The sequence below is a fragment of the Microcebus murinus genome, chromosome 1, assembly GCF_040939455.1.
Source record: "Microcebus murinus isolate Inina chromosome 1, M.murinus_Inina_mat1.0, whole genome shotgun sequence".
Taxonomy (NCBI): domain Eukaryota; kingdom Metazoa; phylum Chordata; class Mammalia; order Primates; family Cheirogaleidae; genus Microcebus; species Microcebus murinus.
Window position 1 is genome coordinate 159,834,454 of NC_134104.1, and position 17,953 is coordinate 159,852,406.

The 17,953-nt window shown below is 46.4% G+C and overlaps 2 protein-coding genes across 4 annotated transcripts in view; one reads left to right on the forward strand and one right to left on the reverse strand.

Moving 5' to 3' along the window:
* The window catches only part of CACNA2D3 (calcium voltage-gated channel auxiliary subunit alpha2delta 3), an 859,261-nt gene that overhangs the window by 721,402 nt on the left and 119,906 nt on the right, over positions 1–17,953 (forward strand). The window lies entirely within an intron of this gene.
* Positions 929–10,087, reverse strand: LRTM1 (leucine rich repeat transmembrane protein 1). The gene is made up of 3 exons (XM_012772390.3): positions 9,967–10,087; positions 6,833–7,429; positions 929–1,362 (listed from the first exon to the last, which is right to left on the reverse strand). Exons 1-3 carry the CDS (start codon positions 9,971–9,973, stop codon positions 929–931), a joined length of 1,038 nt encoding a protein of 345 aa, XP_012627844.2. The 5' UTR covers positions 9,974–10,087.

A 17,953-nucleotide genomic window follows, 5' to 3' on the forward strand; every position in this document is an offset into this window, starting at 1 on the left:
AGTGGGTGAACTGATTGCTCCAAGGATGTTTATGTGTGGGTGTGGTTGTACAAGTCTACGCACTCTGTGCGCTGTGTCTGTAGATATAGATACACAAAAGTCATTATCTTGCTCTTAGCCCAGCCTAAATTCGTTCCTGCTGTGAGAGTTATAAATGGAAGTTTCCAATCCCTCGGTGGATATGGCCTTTTGGTAATATCTGCCCCGAATTCCGGCTCCCCATCCTCTTTGTGTTTGTTTATGTGTTATTTACCCTTGTATCAGAAAACTTCCCCAGACTCTGGGCCTGAATCCCATTATCCAGACATGGAACCCTCCTCTTCCTCTGCGGCTCAGAAAGCCCCAAATGGTTTTCTGATTTAGAAAATTAAATATAATCTGACTCTTGTGGCAAGCAACAAAATCCCCAACCAACAGATGCTCCCATTAAATATATAACATACACAACATCTAGAAGTATCACCGATCTAGCACGGACTTGAATTAGAGAGGCATTCAGTGCCCCTCGGGTGAGATCACCAGCCTCTTCCCAGGCACTCAAAATTGGGCAGCTTTCCAGTGGACCGTACAGCTCCCAGGAATGCTGACTGGCGTGTGCGTTTGAATCTCCGTTGCTCTGTGAAAGCAACTTAATCCAGGGAAGACTACCTGAAAGAGGAGGTATCTCCCCCGTCTCTGAGTGTGGTCTTCACCTACAGAGAATCATCGCAGCAACTCCTCAGGCCCAGAGCACAGGTATCGTCTCTATTTCATCCATGATATCTTAAAAATCTCAACATAAATTTATTCCCAGGAGTATTTTTTTACAGACATGTCTTTTCTTCTTTTTTCTTTTGGAAAAGCAAATGCGACAGTAACAGCAAACACATCAGCCCTACTCAGACCCTTTCTGGCCTATAGTGATCGATTCTACTTGAGGTGAAAGCTCTCAGGCTGGCGAGCCGTCGCAGAGCTCTTTTCTGTCTGTCTTCCCAGGCTCACCGGCGCGGGCGGCGCTGCGCCCGGGGCACTGGGCTGTGATGGCCGCGTAGGTGCAGCCGTAGACGGCAGCCGCCAGCATCATGAGACACAGGACCCCGCATGCAACCCCAGTGATGATGACGGTGCCGATGGCGTGACGGAGGTTCGCCGGCCTCGGCTTGGGCTTGAACTCACACCCCAGGGGGTCTCGTCCCCCTGAGCTGTGGTTCTCGGGCGACCTCGGGACCACCCCGTGGGCAGAGCTGGGCTGCTGAGTGTGCGGGGACCCGGCGTCGGGCGCAGGAGGAGGGCAGGGCCGGTACAGCTCATGGGGGATTTTGAGGAGGTCCTTTCCCTTCCAGGTGTCCGGCGACCTACAGATGACGCTGTCCGTTATTCCCCCTTTGAAAAGAAAAAGCAAAAGATGGTAAGGGAGCCTTGACACAGCGCAGCTCCAAAATCTTCAGCCTGCAAAAAGTTAGGCAGATGGAATTTATGAAGTACTTTTTTTCCTGGAGTCAAAGAATTTAACAACCATATTTTATGATTTTAGGATTTTCTAAATTGGCTAAATGCTAAAAATGCCACACACTAAATTGGCAATTACTTATGCCCAAGAATTCATTAGAAGCCACGTTACCTTTACGTCCCATAAATGCTGAGGGAGACAATGCAAGCGCCGCGAGAACGAGCCCGGCCCAGCGAGGCCGCGGCCCGCGGCGCCCGCCGCCGCACAAGAAGCCCTTTGTGCCAGAGCCCTTGGAGCCGAAGGAAAAAGTAAAACAAGTGTCCATTGTTGTGATGTTATGTGTTAATTACACAGACTGTGTGTGTCCACCAACACTGGCCGGGATGCCGAGCGGGGGGAGTGGGCTCTGCGGTGTTTTGTGAGTCTGAGCGCTGACAGCACTGTTAGGTCGGTTCATGGGATTAAGTGTAATTAACGTGTCTCCTCAGGCTGCGAAACATTTACCACTTTGTGTACCGAAATTTCCAACGGGTTATTAAACCCGGTTTCTATTCCCCGTAAAGAGATTGATTTTCTCAGGTGTGTGGACGACGGTTGTTGGGGGGATCTAGGAGGTCAGCAATTCTTTCCTAGAAAGAGCATCAGGCTAACGAACTTCATTCCAGCCTAGTTGGACCCCCCGATTCACTATTTGACTTTGGGGACATAAACTGACTACGTTTTCTGCCATAAAAACATAGCCGGCCCTCCCCGCTCCATCTTGGTTTCCCCTACACTCACTGTTCTCTGCTTCCTCCTCTCTGGAGAGTCCTGAGGCCTGGGGAGTGGGCAGCTGGCCCTTGGCGGTGCCGGCCAGGGAGCCCTGTGACGGGCAGAACTGCCCCGAGCTGCCGTAAAGACCTCCCTCCCGCAGGGGAGCTGCCACAGCAGGCACGCTCCTAACAAAGTTATTACAGCTTGGGGACCCTCAGCACACCCCGCAGGTGTGTGAGACCCTCAGCACACCCCGCAGGAAATGGCGATAGCAGAAGGACACTCGTGGAGGCCGTCACTTCAGCATTATTAGTGCCTTCCGTGGCACAGCACTTTGGATTGTGAGGAATGCTTCCACATTTCTTCTGTCTAAGCCTTGTCAAGACCAGTCCCGAGCGGCCCTGTAGGCAGATAGGGCCAGTCTGCAGTGCAAGGCTTATCCCGGCCCGGACACACCAGGTTAGTGGCAATAGTAAAATTCAACCTATGACTTGTTGCTGCCACTGCATAAAACTGAATCATCCACCACCTGAGTCTCTTGGGCTCCTCCTGGCTTCTTCGGCAATCCCTTGAGGCAGGAGTCTCAACTCTAAAGCAAAAAGGTAAAAAAAAATGTTCCCCCTTTTCTGAGCCACTGATTTTCATGAGGCCCGAGGTGTGGGGCAGCTGCTCCAGACACGCCCAGGCTGCCACGGAGCTGTGCTGAGACCAAGGACCCCTGCCTCTCGAGCCTTCCATTCCTCTGCTCCTGGCCATCAGAGCCTACACCACGGAGTCGGTTGCAGAGGCCAGAGAGACAGAAATGAAGCGTGGGCCTTTGAGAAGTAGTAATAATATTTAATCTGCCAAAGACCAGTGAGACTTCCACCAGGGGAAGAAAGGCCACCTGCTGTGGGACAGGCAATTTCATCAGCTGACTTCTACCTAGACTGGGGTGGTTTATGTAATCACTCCAGACTTAAGAACTGTCTTTCTCTGGTTCCAAACTTCCTGCCCTATGAGGGTTGGAGCCACATCCTTGGGACCCAGAGCCAAAGAAATAACCAGACTGGAACCCTGGACTTGGCTGGAAGGCAGGGACTGTGGCTGCCAAGAGCTCCAAGGCCTCCTGTGAGCTCCTCTTCAGCCAGGACTCACCTCTGTCTCTCCGCCTCTGTGTCATAGGCAGTGACTCCTTACGGCAAACTGCTGATGATAGCTTGAGGGCCCCACTCCCTTCCAGACTTGTGTAAACTGACAGTGCAGGAAGCTCCAGCTTGCCAAGCACTCGTTGTTCTCTCTCTGACCACTGGCGGCTCTTAACCTCTGTCTTGGGAAGGACTGGATTGAAATCTTAAGTCCGCACTTTACTTAGCTGTGTAATTCTAGAAAGCTCCTTGGCCACACGGTGCCTCTGCTTGCTCATCTGGAAAGTGGGAGAGCAGTCGCTCTAGGGACTCATTTGGATAAAGTATGTCAAGCATTTAGCATAATACCTAGCCAAGAGGAAATGTTTGCTAAAGTTAGCTATTAGCACAAAGATGATTTGTTTACTTATGAAGAGAGAAAGGTAGGAATAGTAATTATAAAATCTATGGGCACGTTTTTGTGGAAGAGATATTATTATGCATTCACCAAAGCACATCTTTGGTGAAGGCCCACAAGAAGACTAAATTTTCCCACTCATTGTGGTCAGTATGGGGCCATGTGACTGAGTTCTGGCCAATGAAACCAATTGATTCCACTGCCAGGCTATAAAGCCCCCAACGTAATCCTCCACGAACTTTGTTCCGTTTTGGTGATGACCTTAGAGACCACAAGGTGAAGCTCTTGGCATTACAAGCTGGAAGGGGCTTACATCCCTGAATAACTGCATGGAATGCAGACCTGCCCACATTTTCCTTAGACTCTGACATGAATGAGCAGCAGACTTCTATTGCATATGTAACAGAAGTCTGGGGTTGTCTGTTATATCAATTAGCCTGCCCTGTCTAATAGCTCTAGTGTTTGCATTGTTTATGTATTTTTTGAAGAAGGTCTTTACTAATTTCATAATCAGACTGTCTCCCATGTTTGGCATCTACTTGGGTTTTTTTTCTGCTTATCTTGGAACATCCAGGTCTTGTTACCCCAAGTCAATTTCACCTTCCTCTAAAGAGAAGCAGTACTACAGCTCTGCCATGAGCAACCCTTGAACTGCATCACCAAATCTGAGGACCAGAAGGCTCCCCAAGAACCCCCTGGCTTGCTATTGTCAGTTTCCATCTGGTCACAGGGAGCTAGTGAAGGGTATGAATTTGCCCAAAGACCACAAGCAAGTTTGTGGCAGAGTAGGGGGAACTTTATCCCAACCCACATTGTGTCTAGTGTCCTGGTCCTAGGAACTGTTTTTTATTTTATTAAGAAATGTTCTTTTTTGGTGAAGACTATCTTCCTATGATGATCTGGCTTATGCTTGCAATTTAATCCAGAAGACAATAGCTCAAGCCATTTTACCTCCAGATGGAAGAGTTTTACTTGCAATCTCTTATAAGGAAGATGTTGGCCCATTCTATGGCTCTTGTTCTAGGTTAATTTTAACATTGGCTCATTAGTAATATGTTATTTGCTAACATATGGTTGAGAAGGATTCTTAATTCAATATTGTATATTTGAACCCATGTTGTCCCCTAACCTGCTTCCCTCTGAGACCTCCTGCAACCACCTAGACTCTGTTGACTCCCTGATTCACGTCTGTAGCTCTAATGTCTTTCTGAACTGCAGTCTTCAATATAGAACCTCAGACTTAACTGCTCTGTTAGGATGTGCAAAGCCATCTCAGATAGGACTCACCCCGACTGGAGTCTTGACTGGCCACCCCTCACCCACTTTCTCCACTCCTCTGTCCTCCCCTTATCAGCGAACGGCATCGCCCTTTGTCTGGTTACCGCACAGGACAAAACAAATAGAATTTCCCATAATTATGCCCCCCTTTTTGTTTTCCACTCCAACCTGCTAGCAAATTCTATCAGTTCAGTATTCCAGGTATCTCCCAAAGTTGATCTCTTCTCCCCGCCCTGATTCAAACCACCACCATCTCTTTGCTGGCTGCCTGAGATCCCTTCTCCCTCTTCCCTGCTGCTTCTTCCGCAGCCTTTGGTCAGCTCTCCCAAGAGCCACCAGAGTGACCTTCCAAATTGGGATCAGATCATAGTGTTCCCCTGATGGAGCTCTGCAAGAGCTTTCCATCCCAGTTGGAATAAAGTCCAGACATCCTGGGCTGTGCTGCACGCTCCTGCCTGGCCTGGCCCCTGCACACCTGTGCAGCTTGTCTCGGTGCACTCTCACTTTCTCCCTGTGCCCAGCCACTCTGCTGTCCCTCTTTCTGTCCCACAGCCAAGCCAAGCTTCCTCCCTCGCCAGGCCTTTGCACTTGCTGTCCTCTCCCCCAGTCCTCTCATTCCTCCTCATTGTTTAGCTTCTGCTCACCCATATCGCCCTCTTGGAGGGGCCTTCCCTGTTTATCCTACCTAAAATGGGACCCTGTTCCGTCCCCCCTCTCCCCTTTACCTGCCTCATTGTCTTCTTAGCACCAACTGCTATCTGAGCATGTGTCTTTATTTATCATCTTATTTAACCTGTTTCTGCTGCCAGAATGGAGCTTCCGTAATGGTTAGGACCTTTTTGTTTACTGCCCTCTTCTCAGTGCCTGAATAGTGCCTGGCATGTAAAAGGCACTCAGTATAGCAATGAATGAATGATGCTGAGAGACGGGGGAAGAGCAGCACTGTGAGACAGAGCAGAGAATGTAGGGCCAAGCCAAAAGCCATGCATTCTTTTCTCGTCTGGGCTTCTACTCTGTGATCTTGGGCAAGTCACTGAACCTCTCTGGGCCTCCATTGACCATTGATGACAGGGTGGGCAAACTTTTCTATAAAAGTCCAGATATTAATGTTTGCCATGCAGTCCCTATAATAACTTTGCCCTTACCTGGCAAGGGAGAAACTCAGTATGTAATGAATGGGCATGGCTGTGTTCCAATGAAACTTCATTTGTAAAAACAATAGGCTGGATTTGGCCGTTGGGCTGAAGTTTGCTAACCTCTGTGTGATTTTCAGAATCCTTCTTTAATATTCTGGGATTTCTTGCTTTGCTTTTGGCATCAGATTAAAGAAATTATAGGTAACTTCAGAGAGAGGCCCTATAGCAACCAATCTCAACAACAGCGGTATTTGCTAAAGCAGAAAGGATACTCTTAGGGAATATTTGTAGCTATCAAACAAAGAGAGAAAAATATTCCAAGGCAAGACAGCCATGCCTCCAATTGGATCACACTTGAAAATTAGAGTTTGGTGCCATTTGGGCGTTGAGTAGTTTGTTATTCAGGTGGTGATTGAATTTTCTCTTCCTTAAAGGCATATTCCCAGAAAAGTAACTTCATGTTGTATTAGTTAAACAAATGGAAAGTTATCTCTATGCATCATATCTGTAGATAAATTTAAATACTCAAAATTTTAAACACCTCTAATGACTCACTTGCCTCTTTTGCCATACCATGAAATGACATTGGTGTGAAAAAGCTTAAATCCACCCCTTGCATGCTCCTCAACATTCCTTCTAATGCCGACGACAGATGAGGTTCATCCTGAGCTGGTAACACACAGATGGGGGTTTCCAAGGAGACATTACTGACCTTTATAGATAAATTTCTCCAGCCAGAGTTTAAGACCACGCAAGTGGCAATTGCATTTCCAGAGATTGTCCTTGAGAAATAAAAGCCTCACACGGGGCATGGATTCTAGGAGAGCTCCATCAAGCTGTTGAAGCTGATTTTGCTGAACTGCAAATATGGTTAGGTTCTCCCAAGGCTTGCCCAGGGATGTGGGAAGGTGGCTTATGTTGTTTGATGATAAATCAAGCTCCCTCAGCTGGGAGAGGGAATGGAAAAGTCTGCTTTCCAGGGAAGGCAAAGCATTCTGGCTTAAATTTAAAACCTGCAAGTGCTGAAGTCCATCGAAAGCTTGAGGGGCCAGACTCGAAAGGGAGTTGTTGGACAAGTTTAAGGTCATGAGCCATGGCACTGACCTAAATGCAAAAGCAGGAAGCTGATGTATCTGGTTGTCTTGTAAGTGAAGCGTTCGAGTCTGAGGAGGTAAATCTGAAGGGATTTCAGCCAGATCCTGCTGACTGCAGTCTACAAAGTCTGAGGATGTGTGACAGTGGCACTTGTCTGGGCAGCTGTGTGCCACCTGGAGTAGAACAATCACGCCTGAAAGCAGGAGCAGTTCACCTACGGCAAACAGAAAAAAACAGGGATAGGAGCCAGTTTGAGAGAAGTGGTAGCAGCATTTTTCCCCATTGAATTCACAGGCGATGTGATTCTGAGCTCACCGTCTGTAGTAGTGTTGGGCTGGACTGAGTGCCGCCCCCCAGTCAATAATTATTGCAGTCTCTGTGCTGACTATTGTTGGAAGCCTTGGGAAGGGTACTTTCTCAGTGCCTCAGCAACCGAAAGATGGAAGATGTAGAGTGTCCAACGGGAAGGTGAAAGAAATCTTTTGGGGCACGTGCCTTTGTAGAGTAAAGCAGAATCATTTGGGGCCAGATATGTAGAAGAGTGATGGGGATTTCAGACAGTCACATTTTTTAAAAGTATGCTGCAGAGCGGCACTGTCCAGTGAGACTTCTGCATTATGCAATGTGGAAATGTTCTGTATCTGCTATCCGATATGGGAGCCACTAGCCACGTGTGGCCACTGAGCTCTTGAAATTCTGCTACAGCAACCAAGGAACCACATTTGTACTTACATTTAATTTCAATTAATTTAAATTTAAATAGACACACGTGGCTAATGGTTACTATATTGGATAAGGCAGGTCTGAAACATTCCTGTAAATTGATGTCCATCTTTGCAGATGTAATTCCATGAATGATGACTATCTCTGCTGCTTTTGTATTCAAGAGATTTTTAAAATACAGAAGACATTAATAATAGTATAATAAATACACATATTCCTATAACACTTCTGCAAGTCATTCACAGGTTATCATAATTCCTTCATTTTTTTTCTTATAACTCAAAGAAGCAGTTCATTACTTATGCAGTTGAACACCCTTTGATCAGTGGCTAACTCATGTTTTCCAACTGAGCTCCCTTTATTCCCACCATGACTGATGTATCCCTCCAGACATTTAGAAATAATAGTTAATAATGACAACAGCAAATAACCATATATTAATGGCATGCATTTTGATCCCGGTACCACTCTAAGTGCTTCGTATATATATTGATCCTCATAACCTTATGAATATGATTGTGTTATTATCCCCATCTGAAAGGTGAGGAAACTAGGCACAGAAAAGCTGAATCACTTTGCCCAAGTTCACACAGATACTAAGTAGTAGAGCTGTGATTGGAGCCCAGGTTGTCTGCTTCCAGAGTCTGTCAGTTCTTATCCACTGTGCTCCACTGCCTGTAGCATACTCTCTCTCTCTCACTCACTGTTTGGCATAGCAGTTTTTATAATGTAACACAAATACAATCATCAGCATGTTTCATTCTGCAATTTGCTGTATTCCCTCAAAACTTATCTACCCACATGAATACCTAGCAAGCTAATTCGTTCCTTTTAACTGCTATAGAGTATTCCATGATGAGACCAGCTACATGTCATATTTAATCCAGCTCCTTCCTGAGGGGCATTTGAGCTGTTCTAGTTGTTTTATTCATTATACATGGAGCTGCAAAGAGCATCCTTGTGCAGACCTCCTTGTCTGTTCAGGAACATGAGAGAAGGTCTCTGGAATCAAGAGGAATTTCCTTGTAGTGCTCAGAGAGGATGTTGAGTTTACATTTTCTTAGATACTGCTAGTAAATTCTCCAGAGTAGCTATATAACCATCCCTTCTTTTTTCCTGAGACTTGAATTGCAAAATATGGCAAACATTTGTCAAAGGCATCTTGTTAAATTGGTAGATGAATTCACAAGGTCACACGGTGATATTCAAAACTCAAAATAGTTATCTACTCACAATGAAAGCTCTTAAAAGAGGTTTTTTGTTTCTTTGCTTGCTTGCTTTTGGCCTTACATAGAGAAGTGTGTGGTGTGGCTGTCAAATGCCTTTGAGCCTACTCCCCTCTGTTCTTGAATTCTCTACTGATGCTAACAGTGCTTTAGGGCTATAGGTAAGATGTTTGGAGAGCCTTCTGACAGAGATTCTTCTCAGTTTAATTTAGTTCAGGGATGCAGAACATCATAGTCCCTTTCCCCTTTCCAAAATATGAAAGAGCAAAACCCTTGTTTTCCTGTCTATAATTTTACAAATAATCTAAATGACTCCTTTCAAAGCCAAAATGTCTTAATGAACCAACACCCCTCGCCCTTAGCTGTGGGGCTCAAGCATTAAATTAGCTGCAGAAAATCAATTCTTAAACCAGAGAACATGTTTCCCACAGAATCCACTAATCTATTAACAAAAGGCTTGTCTTTCTGAGATTGTAGCGATTTGCTCATTCGACCTTTGGTTCCACTCCCCCCACAAGGGGATGATATATGAACTCCACCTCCAAGCACCATGTTTGCTATGAAGTGGCCTGTGCCATGCCAACTGCATACCCACATCATGGCTACACACGTCTGTCTCCACCCCCTTCCTCTGCACACAACATGGCACTAACATACATCTTCCCATACAGAGGCATTTTTCACATCTATTTAGTCTTTTCAGAAAGATGACCTGAAAATAGATTTCCCACAGACCCCTTTCCTGAGCGGGATCCCATCCCTCTCCCGAGAACTCTTCTGAGGGGCATGGACCACAGCTCACCTTTCATGACTGGGTCTCCACAGGCGGCCTTGTGACTCTGTAGCCTCCTTTATTGGTGAGCCGATCAACAAACCGAGGGCATGACAAACTTGGAGCCCTGCTTTTCATTCCTTTTTTCTGAATCCTGCTTCTGCTTCTCTTCAATGCAGAAAACAGTTGTCGCTTTCAAAAGGCCTTGTATTTAAGCAGTCCTTCCCCTTGTCTCCATCTGGCCGGGCTGGTTTCCATAAGAGGATCTTTGGATTGTGCCCCTTTTTCTTTCTTAAAGTAGTGGCCTCCCTGAGCTCAACCCTGCCTTTCCCATCCAGACGACAGGCCACATAAAGAGTGTTTGTCAAACCCCAGTGAACAGCTGTAGCATTCAAACATGACCCCGATGGCTCGGCCTTTTTGATTATTTAATCTGCTTGAAGTCCAGGGCACCAAAATAACACTGCCTTCTTAATCCGCAGTGGCTCCTGAATTCTGTTGACTTATTAACCATGTGGTGTTAACCCTGTCGGGCCGGGGGTGCTGGGCGGGGCTCGCCACCGGGGTTCCCGCAGAAAGGCACCAGAGTGTGTGAGAGGAGGACAGACCGGCCGGCCAGAGCAGACGCGGGTCACGCAGGCCACTGCCTCGGCCATTGGAGGTGCATTCGGCCAGCATCCGTGGGGATTAGCTGTGTTGACAGGGTCTTGATGGCCTGAAATTCATAGCCGTGGCTTCCTTCAGTGGACGTCACAAGCTGCTTTCTGGGGCCACAAATACTTCTCGGCTGCCGCTTGCTTGTTTGCTCCTTACCCCACCCCCACGGCCACTGAACTGACCTTTCGGACAGCACGGCTTGAGAATACTTCTCAATCTTTCATCCCTGCCCCGGTGTGGGGGTCCTGGCCCTTTCTTCGTTTTTCACATATAAACAATAAAGCCGCCCCTCTGAGCACCGGCGTCAGTGAAGTGCGACTGTCCTCTAGTTCAAGCTGTTGGGAACTTTCCCGCCGGGACTGGAACCGTTTCTTTGAATGTGCACAGCCCCTGCCATTGCCGAGCGGGTTCAGTGCCTGCTGCCGCCCTTCTGCAACATGCAAAGTGCGCCGCGCGCCCGCGGTGCCGGGAGCGCGGCAGAGCCTCGCTCCTACGGAGGCAGCAAGTGGATGGCAGCCGCGGCCTCCGCGGTGGAATTCAGCAGTTGAGTGTGGGCTCTGGAATCAGATGGGTCTGATTGGAATTTGAGCTCCGGCATGGCTCTGTCTCTGGGCAAGTGACTCGCCAGCGCCGAGCTCCACCTCTCACGTGGGGTAACGTAGCCCTTCCTTCCCCAGACTGTGCTCGAGGTTCATCCGGCAAGGCATGTCTTGGCCCAGCGTGTCTTCATGCATGTTGACAATCAGCCATGAGCATGCCCGCCAGGACTTGTATGCTGCAGCACTTGAAGGGTAACCTTGACCTGAAGGCAGGAGGGAGGTCCTGAGGGAGGGCCGTGAGGGCTGGCCCCTCATGCCACTCTCCTGGTACAAGGGCAAGAGGCTCCTTGCAAACGGATTTCAATAGCCTTTTGTGCTTTGGGGACCCCTTCCTCCTTTGGCCAGGCTCCTTCCCACCCACGGAACCCAGGATACTCTTCCTGCTCCTTCCTGAAAGTCTGCTTTACCCAGCCTGGCATATTTTGTCCTTCTCTCCAACACTTTTTGGGCATCACAGATACAATGGGCAAAAGTGAGGTGCAGGTGACAAAGCAGGTCATGTAAGTGGTTTCTTCCCTCCTTCCTATTTCTGTTTTCAGGTGCACAGAATTTAATAATCATTTCTTGACAACACATGGCCATCAGTGCCCCACGTGTAGCTTTCAGCCATCAATTCTTCATAACATAACAAACACCTGTGAACCTAAAGTTACCAGTAACTCATATCTACCTGTGTGTCGCTCTTTCCCGGGAGTCAGAAAACATTTTTTGTGAAGGCCAGATGGTAAATATTTTAGACGCTGAGGGCCATACAGTCTCTGTTGCAACTTCTCGGCTCTACAGTTGTAGTGTGAAAACAGCCAATGTGTTTCTCAGTGGAGAAGTTGAGAGAGGCCTAACTTGCTCCACGTAAGAAAAAAGAATGAAGAGGAAATCTAGAAATGGGCAGAGGCTGGGAAAGATGAGTTGGTGGAAAGAGCTTGGGAAAGATGAGGGAGAGGGCGGCGATGGCTAAGGGCTTTGTCCGAGCACGGAAGGTGGAATGTAACGCTGCCTTCAGTCTCTCCACGAAAACTTCCATCAGGGCCACAATACTGGCCCAGGCTTTTGGACTGGACTCGTGCTTCCTATTATCTTGTTTTTATGAAAACTACATTCCAGACGGACTGAATTCAGCAGCGAGGAATATACCATCTGACTCAAACGTGGGTCACACCGTGATATTTATCATCTTATGTAGCAAGAGTTCTGGGCGTAGAGAATTTGGGGGCCATTAATTCAGCACGCCATGATGTCAAGGCTCTGGGGTGGTGTCCGCGGTTCTATCTGCCGTCCTGTCAATTGTCACAGGACGGCCTCATGCAACCAGCTCCACCAAAGCCGGGAGGAGGGAAGGTGTGTGTCTCCTTCGACTCCCCACCTTTTATCCGGGGAGGAGAATAGTGGCCAGATGACCCCTCTTTCCCCTCCTGGTGCCCTTTGGTCAGACTTGGCTTCTGTGTCCTCACTCATAGGATCAAGTGATATTTGCAAAGTGCGTGGCACAGGTCTGGTAGAGCAAGCAAACCATCAAAAGCGGCATCTCGTATAGCAGTGTGCAATTGTAGACCTCAAAGAGTCTGAGCTGGCTGCTCCCATCTAAAATGTGAAAGCCCAAGAAGCCCCACAGCAGATGGGTTCCTGGGAGCAGCTGCTGACAGCCCAAGGGGATTCTTTGGTTCTGTTTGACTCCTGCTGACTCTAACTGGCAGTTAAAAGATGGGCAGTGCACACATGGGCTGGAAGGCTCCCGGACATGTGGAAGGACTTTGGTTGCGAAAGCTGATTGATTTATTCCATCTGACCTCGGCCAAGAGAACAAAGGGAGGGTGTGTGAGGTGCATGCTAATGCAGGCAGAGCCTTCTCTCTCCCTCCCTCCCTTGGTGAGCCAGAGCCCCAAGGTGGCAAGTCAACTATAAAGAGTAACTGAGGAGAGATGCTAAATGTCAGCTCAGGCCAAAGCCACTCCCCAGAAGAGAGGACTACACTGTGAAGGGCTCCTGGGACCACGACCTAGTGGGACCCCAGCTGCCCACCTAGGGACTGGCTTCAGGTACACCTTCAGAGTAATACCGTGGTCATCGTCACGTTGAGGTTTCAAGAATTTCCCAGCTCCTAAGATGTACTCTTTTGACCATTTTAAGTCAGAATATTTTCTAATGTTTTAAGTAGATCTATTTACCAATTCACTTCCCTTGAGTAAAAAAAAAAAAAAAATCAACTATTATTAACCCTTAAAATTGACAGTGTCTTGAAACTCAGCATGTAATAACTCTTTCTTCCAGGCCATATTATATAGCTATTTAAAAAGAATAAGTTAGAACTAAACATACCCATCTGGGAGGATATTCATAATAAATTGTTTAGTGAAATAAAGCAATTTGAATAGCAAATATGTGATATAATCCCATTTATTCTGCAAAAAGAAAAAAGTTATAGGAGAAATTAACCCTACAAATGTGCATTGTTTTGTCTGAAGATGGACTCAGTAGTAGGGAAGGGCAGTCACCAAACTGATAATAATGATTATTTAAGGGAAGGAGGCTCTGATTTAAGAAGAATAGAAAATTAACTTTTTCTGTTCATACTTCTGTATATTCAACTTGCTACAACAAACATATTATGTCTATTTAAGTAGCTGGTAGAGACGCATTTCATTTACTGGAATATTTGAGATGGCTTGGCCTCTAGGGACTGGCTGAGTTGTATGTGTAAATATAGCGTGCCTAGGGTCTGTCTCCTCTCACGCAAGAAGCTTAGCCCCAAAGGTAACCTCTGTCTTTCTCTGCCACAGTGTCTCTGCGTGTGACAAAACCTTATAACAAATATGAGCATTTGTCCCACCGTTAACATCTCCTTCGGTAAAGTCATGGCACAGTGCTCCTCCGTGCCGCTGGCAGGCCCCGCCCAGAGCATGTGCTGTGGTGATCTGACGCTGGGGAAGGCAGCCAGGCCTGGAGACAGCTGCAGCTCTGGAGAGCGGGGGCTCTTGGCACCACAGATCCGTGCAGAAATTTCGTTTGGTTATGGAGGAAATTTGGCATGAGAAGGCATGTGGATAATAGTGAAAATATTTCCCTGGGACTTGTGGATGACAAAATGGCATCCATGTATAAAGTTTGTACAGAGCTATTTAAAGCTTCAATGTTATCTTCCATTTTCCTTCTTCCTTCCTTTCATCCACCCCTCCCTTCCTACCTTCCTTCCTTCCTTTTCTTCCTCCCTCTCTCCCTCCTTCCTTCCTTTCTTCCTCTCTCTCTCTCCAGACCTCTCTCTTTGAACTTATTATAAGACTTATAGCAAGAACTCTAGGAATATATTTTGAAATGACAATCCTATCAATCATTTATTTACTGCTTACCATGGGCCAGATATTGCTAAGGATTTGCATTAGTTAAAATCATGCTAGCTATTGTCACAAATAAACCCCAAATCTCAGTAGTTTAACACAACAGTGTATTTATTGCTCTTGTCACAGTCTGGTTCAGGTTGGCAGGGTGCAGTCATTCAGGGCCCCAAGCTGCTTCTCTCTCTTGGGGCTGTGTCCTCCTCTTGGTTCTCAGAGCCCTCTCCATCGGCTGGCTGATAGGGGAAGAAAATGAAGATTAGACACGGACAGGGCCAGGGAAAGGCGCTGAACACTTCTACTCACATTCCATTGGCCAGAATGAAGTCACATGACCATGTCTAACAGCAAGGGAGGCTGGGAAATGAAGTCTAGCAGTATGCCTTGGAAGAAGAGGAGACATAGCTGTTGGAGATCATTTGCAGTCTCTGCCTCCACATTTTATTTGCTTTATCTCACTTAAAGGTAACAACCTCTCTAGTCTCTACGCTTCAAATAATCTCTTTTGTTTCTTCCCATAGTCTCTACAATACGCATATAGTAAGTTTATTAAATAGATATTGAGAGAATGAATTAGGGTGTTACTATTACTTTTTTGATATAGGTTACAAAACTGAGGCACAGAGAAGTTAAGGAACAATGAATATTCTGTGGAGTTTAATCTCTGTTTAGCAGGCTTCGAGTTGTCTGATAAAATTAGTGGATTAGTGGATCTCAAATAAAATCAGTGGAGTAATGGCATTGAAATGTATGCCCCAAGCCTCCCCTAAAGCTAAGCAAGACAGTGGCCAAAATGTTTGAGACTGCTTTTCTGAATCCACATGTCCTTAGGGCCTGGGACTGAGCTAGGTTCTGTGGGAACTAGAAAAGACAGAGCATGCTGGCTCTTAACCCTCAAGAGCTTACCAATCTATAAGGTGCTATTTCTCAATCTGTATTTATTATGTCAGAGTTGATGCTAATCTTCTCATCATCTTGAACCTGTTCCCCATGAGAAGACTGCACATGATTTTGTTTGCATGAGGTAGGATTTCCCTGACACTACCCAACCATCAGGGAACCAACTCTCAGAAGTCCTTGCTACGGAACTTCAGATGGCGGCAGAGGTAGACCTAGATGCATTTTTGCAGGTCCATCCTCCCTGCACTGTCAGGGTTAGAGGACATACAGACTTCCCCTTCCAAATCTTCCCAACTTTAGCCTTCCAGCCCTTGGCTTTCCTGCACACAGGACGTGTGTGAAGATAAAGACGCATTTCAGATAAGTATGATTGAAGGTAACTAGTGAGCTCACGCAGCTGTGGAGTGAACATAGGCAGATGCTGGCTGACATGAGCCTAATGAAGGAAACAAAAGGATCAAGAAACATGGCAGCTTAGGAAGCCTGGCCAAGGCCTCACGCTGACATGTTTTACTTAGATCTTTTGATTGGCTACTTTTGTTCCCACCCCAAGAATACAAATTGGAATCAAATTCATGTTCATGTTTGATTGTTTACTCGTGTTACACATAAAATGAGTGTTTTGTGCAGTTCTTCTTGGTGAAGTTTTATTTGCTTTTGTATTCTATTACAACATGATAGTCCAGTTTCTGTAATAGATTACAATGTATGTTTCATATTTTTAAGCTATAGCTTAGTGTATGTATATTGTGATGCAGTAAGGAGTCCTGTTTTACTTTTTTCTCTTTGAGGTTTTCTCTCTATTAGTTCTTTGGTACACATAGCTTGAAAATGTTCTGGAAAACACAATTGTCTTAAGCAAGACTTAGGTTGTAACCTACCAATTATACATCCTAAACTTTAGGAATCACTTTTGTGGATCCAGCTCCATCTGTCCTACATTTCATTTTAGCATAGTGTCCCTGCTATACACATGGAGTCTGGAGTGAAGCCATCTAGGCTCAAATACTGCCTCCAACATTTACTGGCCATGTGACCTTGGACGAGTTATTTAACCTTTCTGATTTTCCATTTCATCATCTGTGCAGAGAAACCCAGTTCACAGATTTGTGGGGAGGGTTAAACAATTTCTTAGACTGTAAGAATCTTAGCAAAAATAAGATGCCGTGGCACATAGCAATATATATTAGCTAGTGTCCTCTCTAGTATCCCATCTGTATGACCTGTAACAGCTAGACATTTAGCCTGTATCTGCTTGAATAGTTTGTTTGGAGCAAAAACAAGTGAGTTTAATACAAAGGAGCATCTTGCCTGTGGATACATACAGTGCACCATCTTTTTGGATTATAAAGCATGCGTGTTTAAGTGTGCTTGCCTAGAATCAAAGGCAGTCTCAGTGAATTTGTGCTCTGCATATCTCTTCTTGTCACCAAAAGAGCTCCACAAACAAAGGAAATTTTGTTGTGAGTGTCATGGGATTACAATCTTCATGTGGGACGTTTGTTAGTAAAATAAAGGCCCTGCCTTGACTTTGCTGCAGCCTTGTTGGATTTATAATGGGTGGTTCCCATTCCGAGCAATAGTGCTGGTCTCATCCTTTCGTTTAATTCAAGAATCCCATGTTGGGTCACCTACTATGTGCCTGTGCTGTTATTTTTTATAGTTTCCCTGCAGTTCTCTCCTCCAGTCAGTCCCTGGTGGGAGGCCTTTTTCCCCATCCTTGCATAATTAGGGGAAGCATGTAGTCATCTCCCTGGGGCTGCTTAGCTTTCATCATGAAGCATGACTATCAGAGTTTTGAGGCTGATAGGAGTGGAAACATTTGTGTTCAACAAGCAGGCTCCTTCATGTGTTGTCAACATTTCGTTTGTGATTCTAATGAGGGCTGAGGAGAAAATAAACTCAGTGGACTGCTCTCTCTGCTAGAGCTGATGTTTATAAGTCCCCTCTCTGCATGGCCGCGAGGTGCTCCTACAGCGAGAGCATTTGGAAACGCAGCTTGCGGGCCCTGTGCCCTGATGAGGAGCGAAAATGGCTAGGTCCGCCGACACATTCCTGCGGGAGCCCCGTGGGCAGCGACTTCTTAGAGACCGGCGCTTCCCCACTGTTGGTGCCTTCAATTTCTCCTGAAGGTGGAAACACCCTTATATAAAAATGAGGTATGCTACAGAGACTCTCGTTCTGGACCCCTTTGTTGTGTATTATTTCTTTGTTAAAGAAGCATCTATTGAATTTCCCTTACCTGCAAAGCTCTGTGTTTGGGGATATTATGGGCACCAAAATAAGACACAACTGTATAAATGGACTATAGTCCAGGTGGGCGCTACAGTCTAGAAAGGAGACAGACATGCGTCACTCAGCCATACAGGTACAGTCATCCCTCTATGTACGAGGGCCTTGCTTCCAGGACCCCACATGCATGGAAACCCACGCACAGTCGAGTCCTGCAGCCGGCCCTGCAGAACCTGCACGTAGGAAAAGCTGGCCTTCGGTCGGTGTGGGTTCCACAATCTAAGAATATTAGGTTTTTGAATC

Bases quoted from the DNA above. Each gene is read 5' to 3' on its own strand.
- LRTM1 (XM_012772390.3), bottom strand. The intron at 1,363-6,832 runs GTCAGTAATGTC...TTCTTTTCAAAG, and splicing joins GGAGAAATTTATCTATAAAG to GGGGAATAACGGACAGCGTC.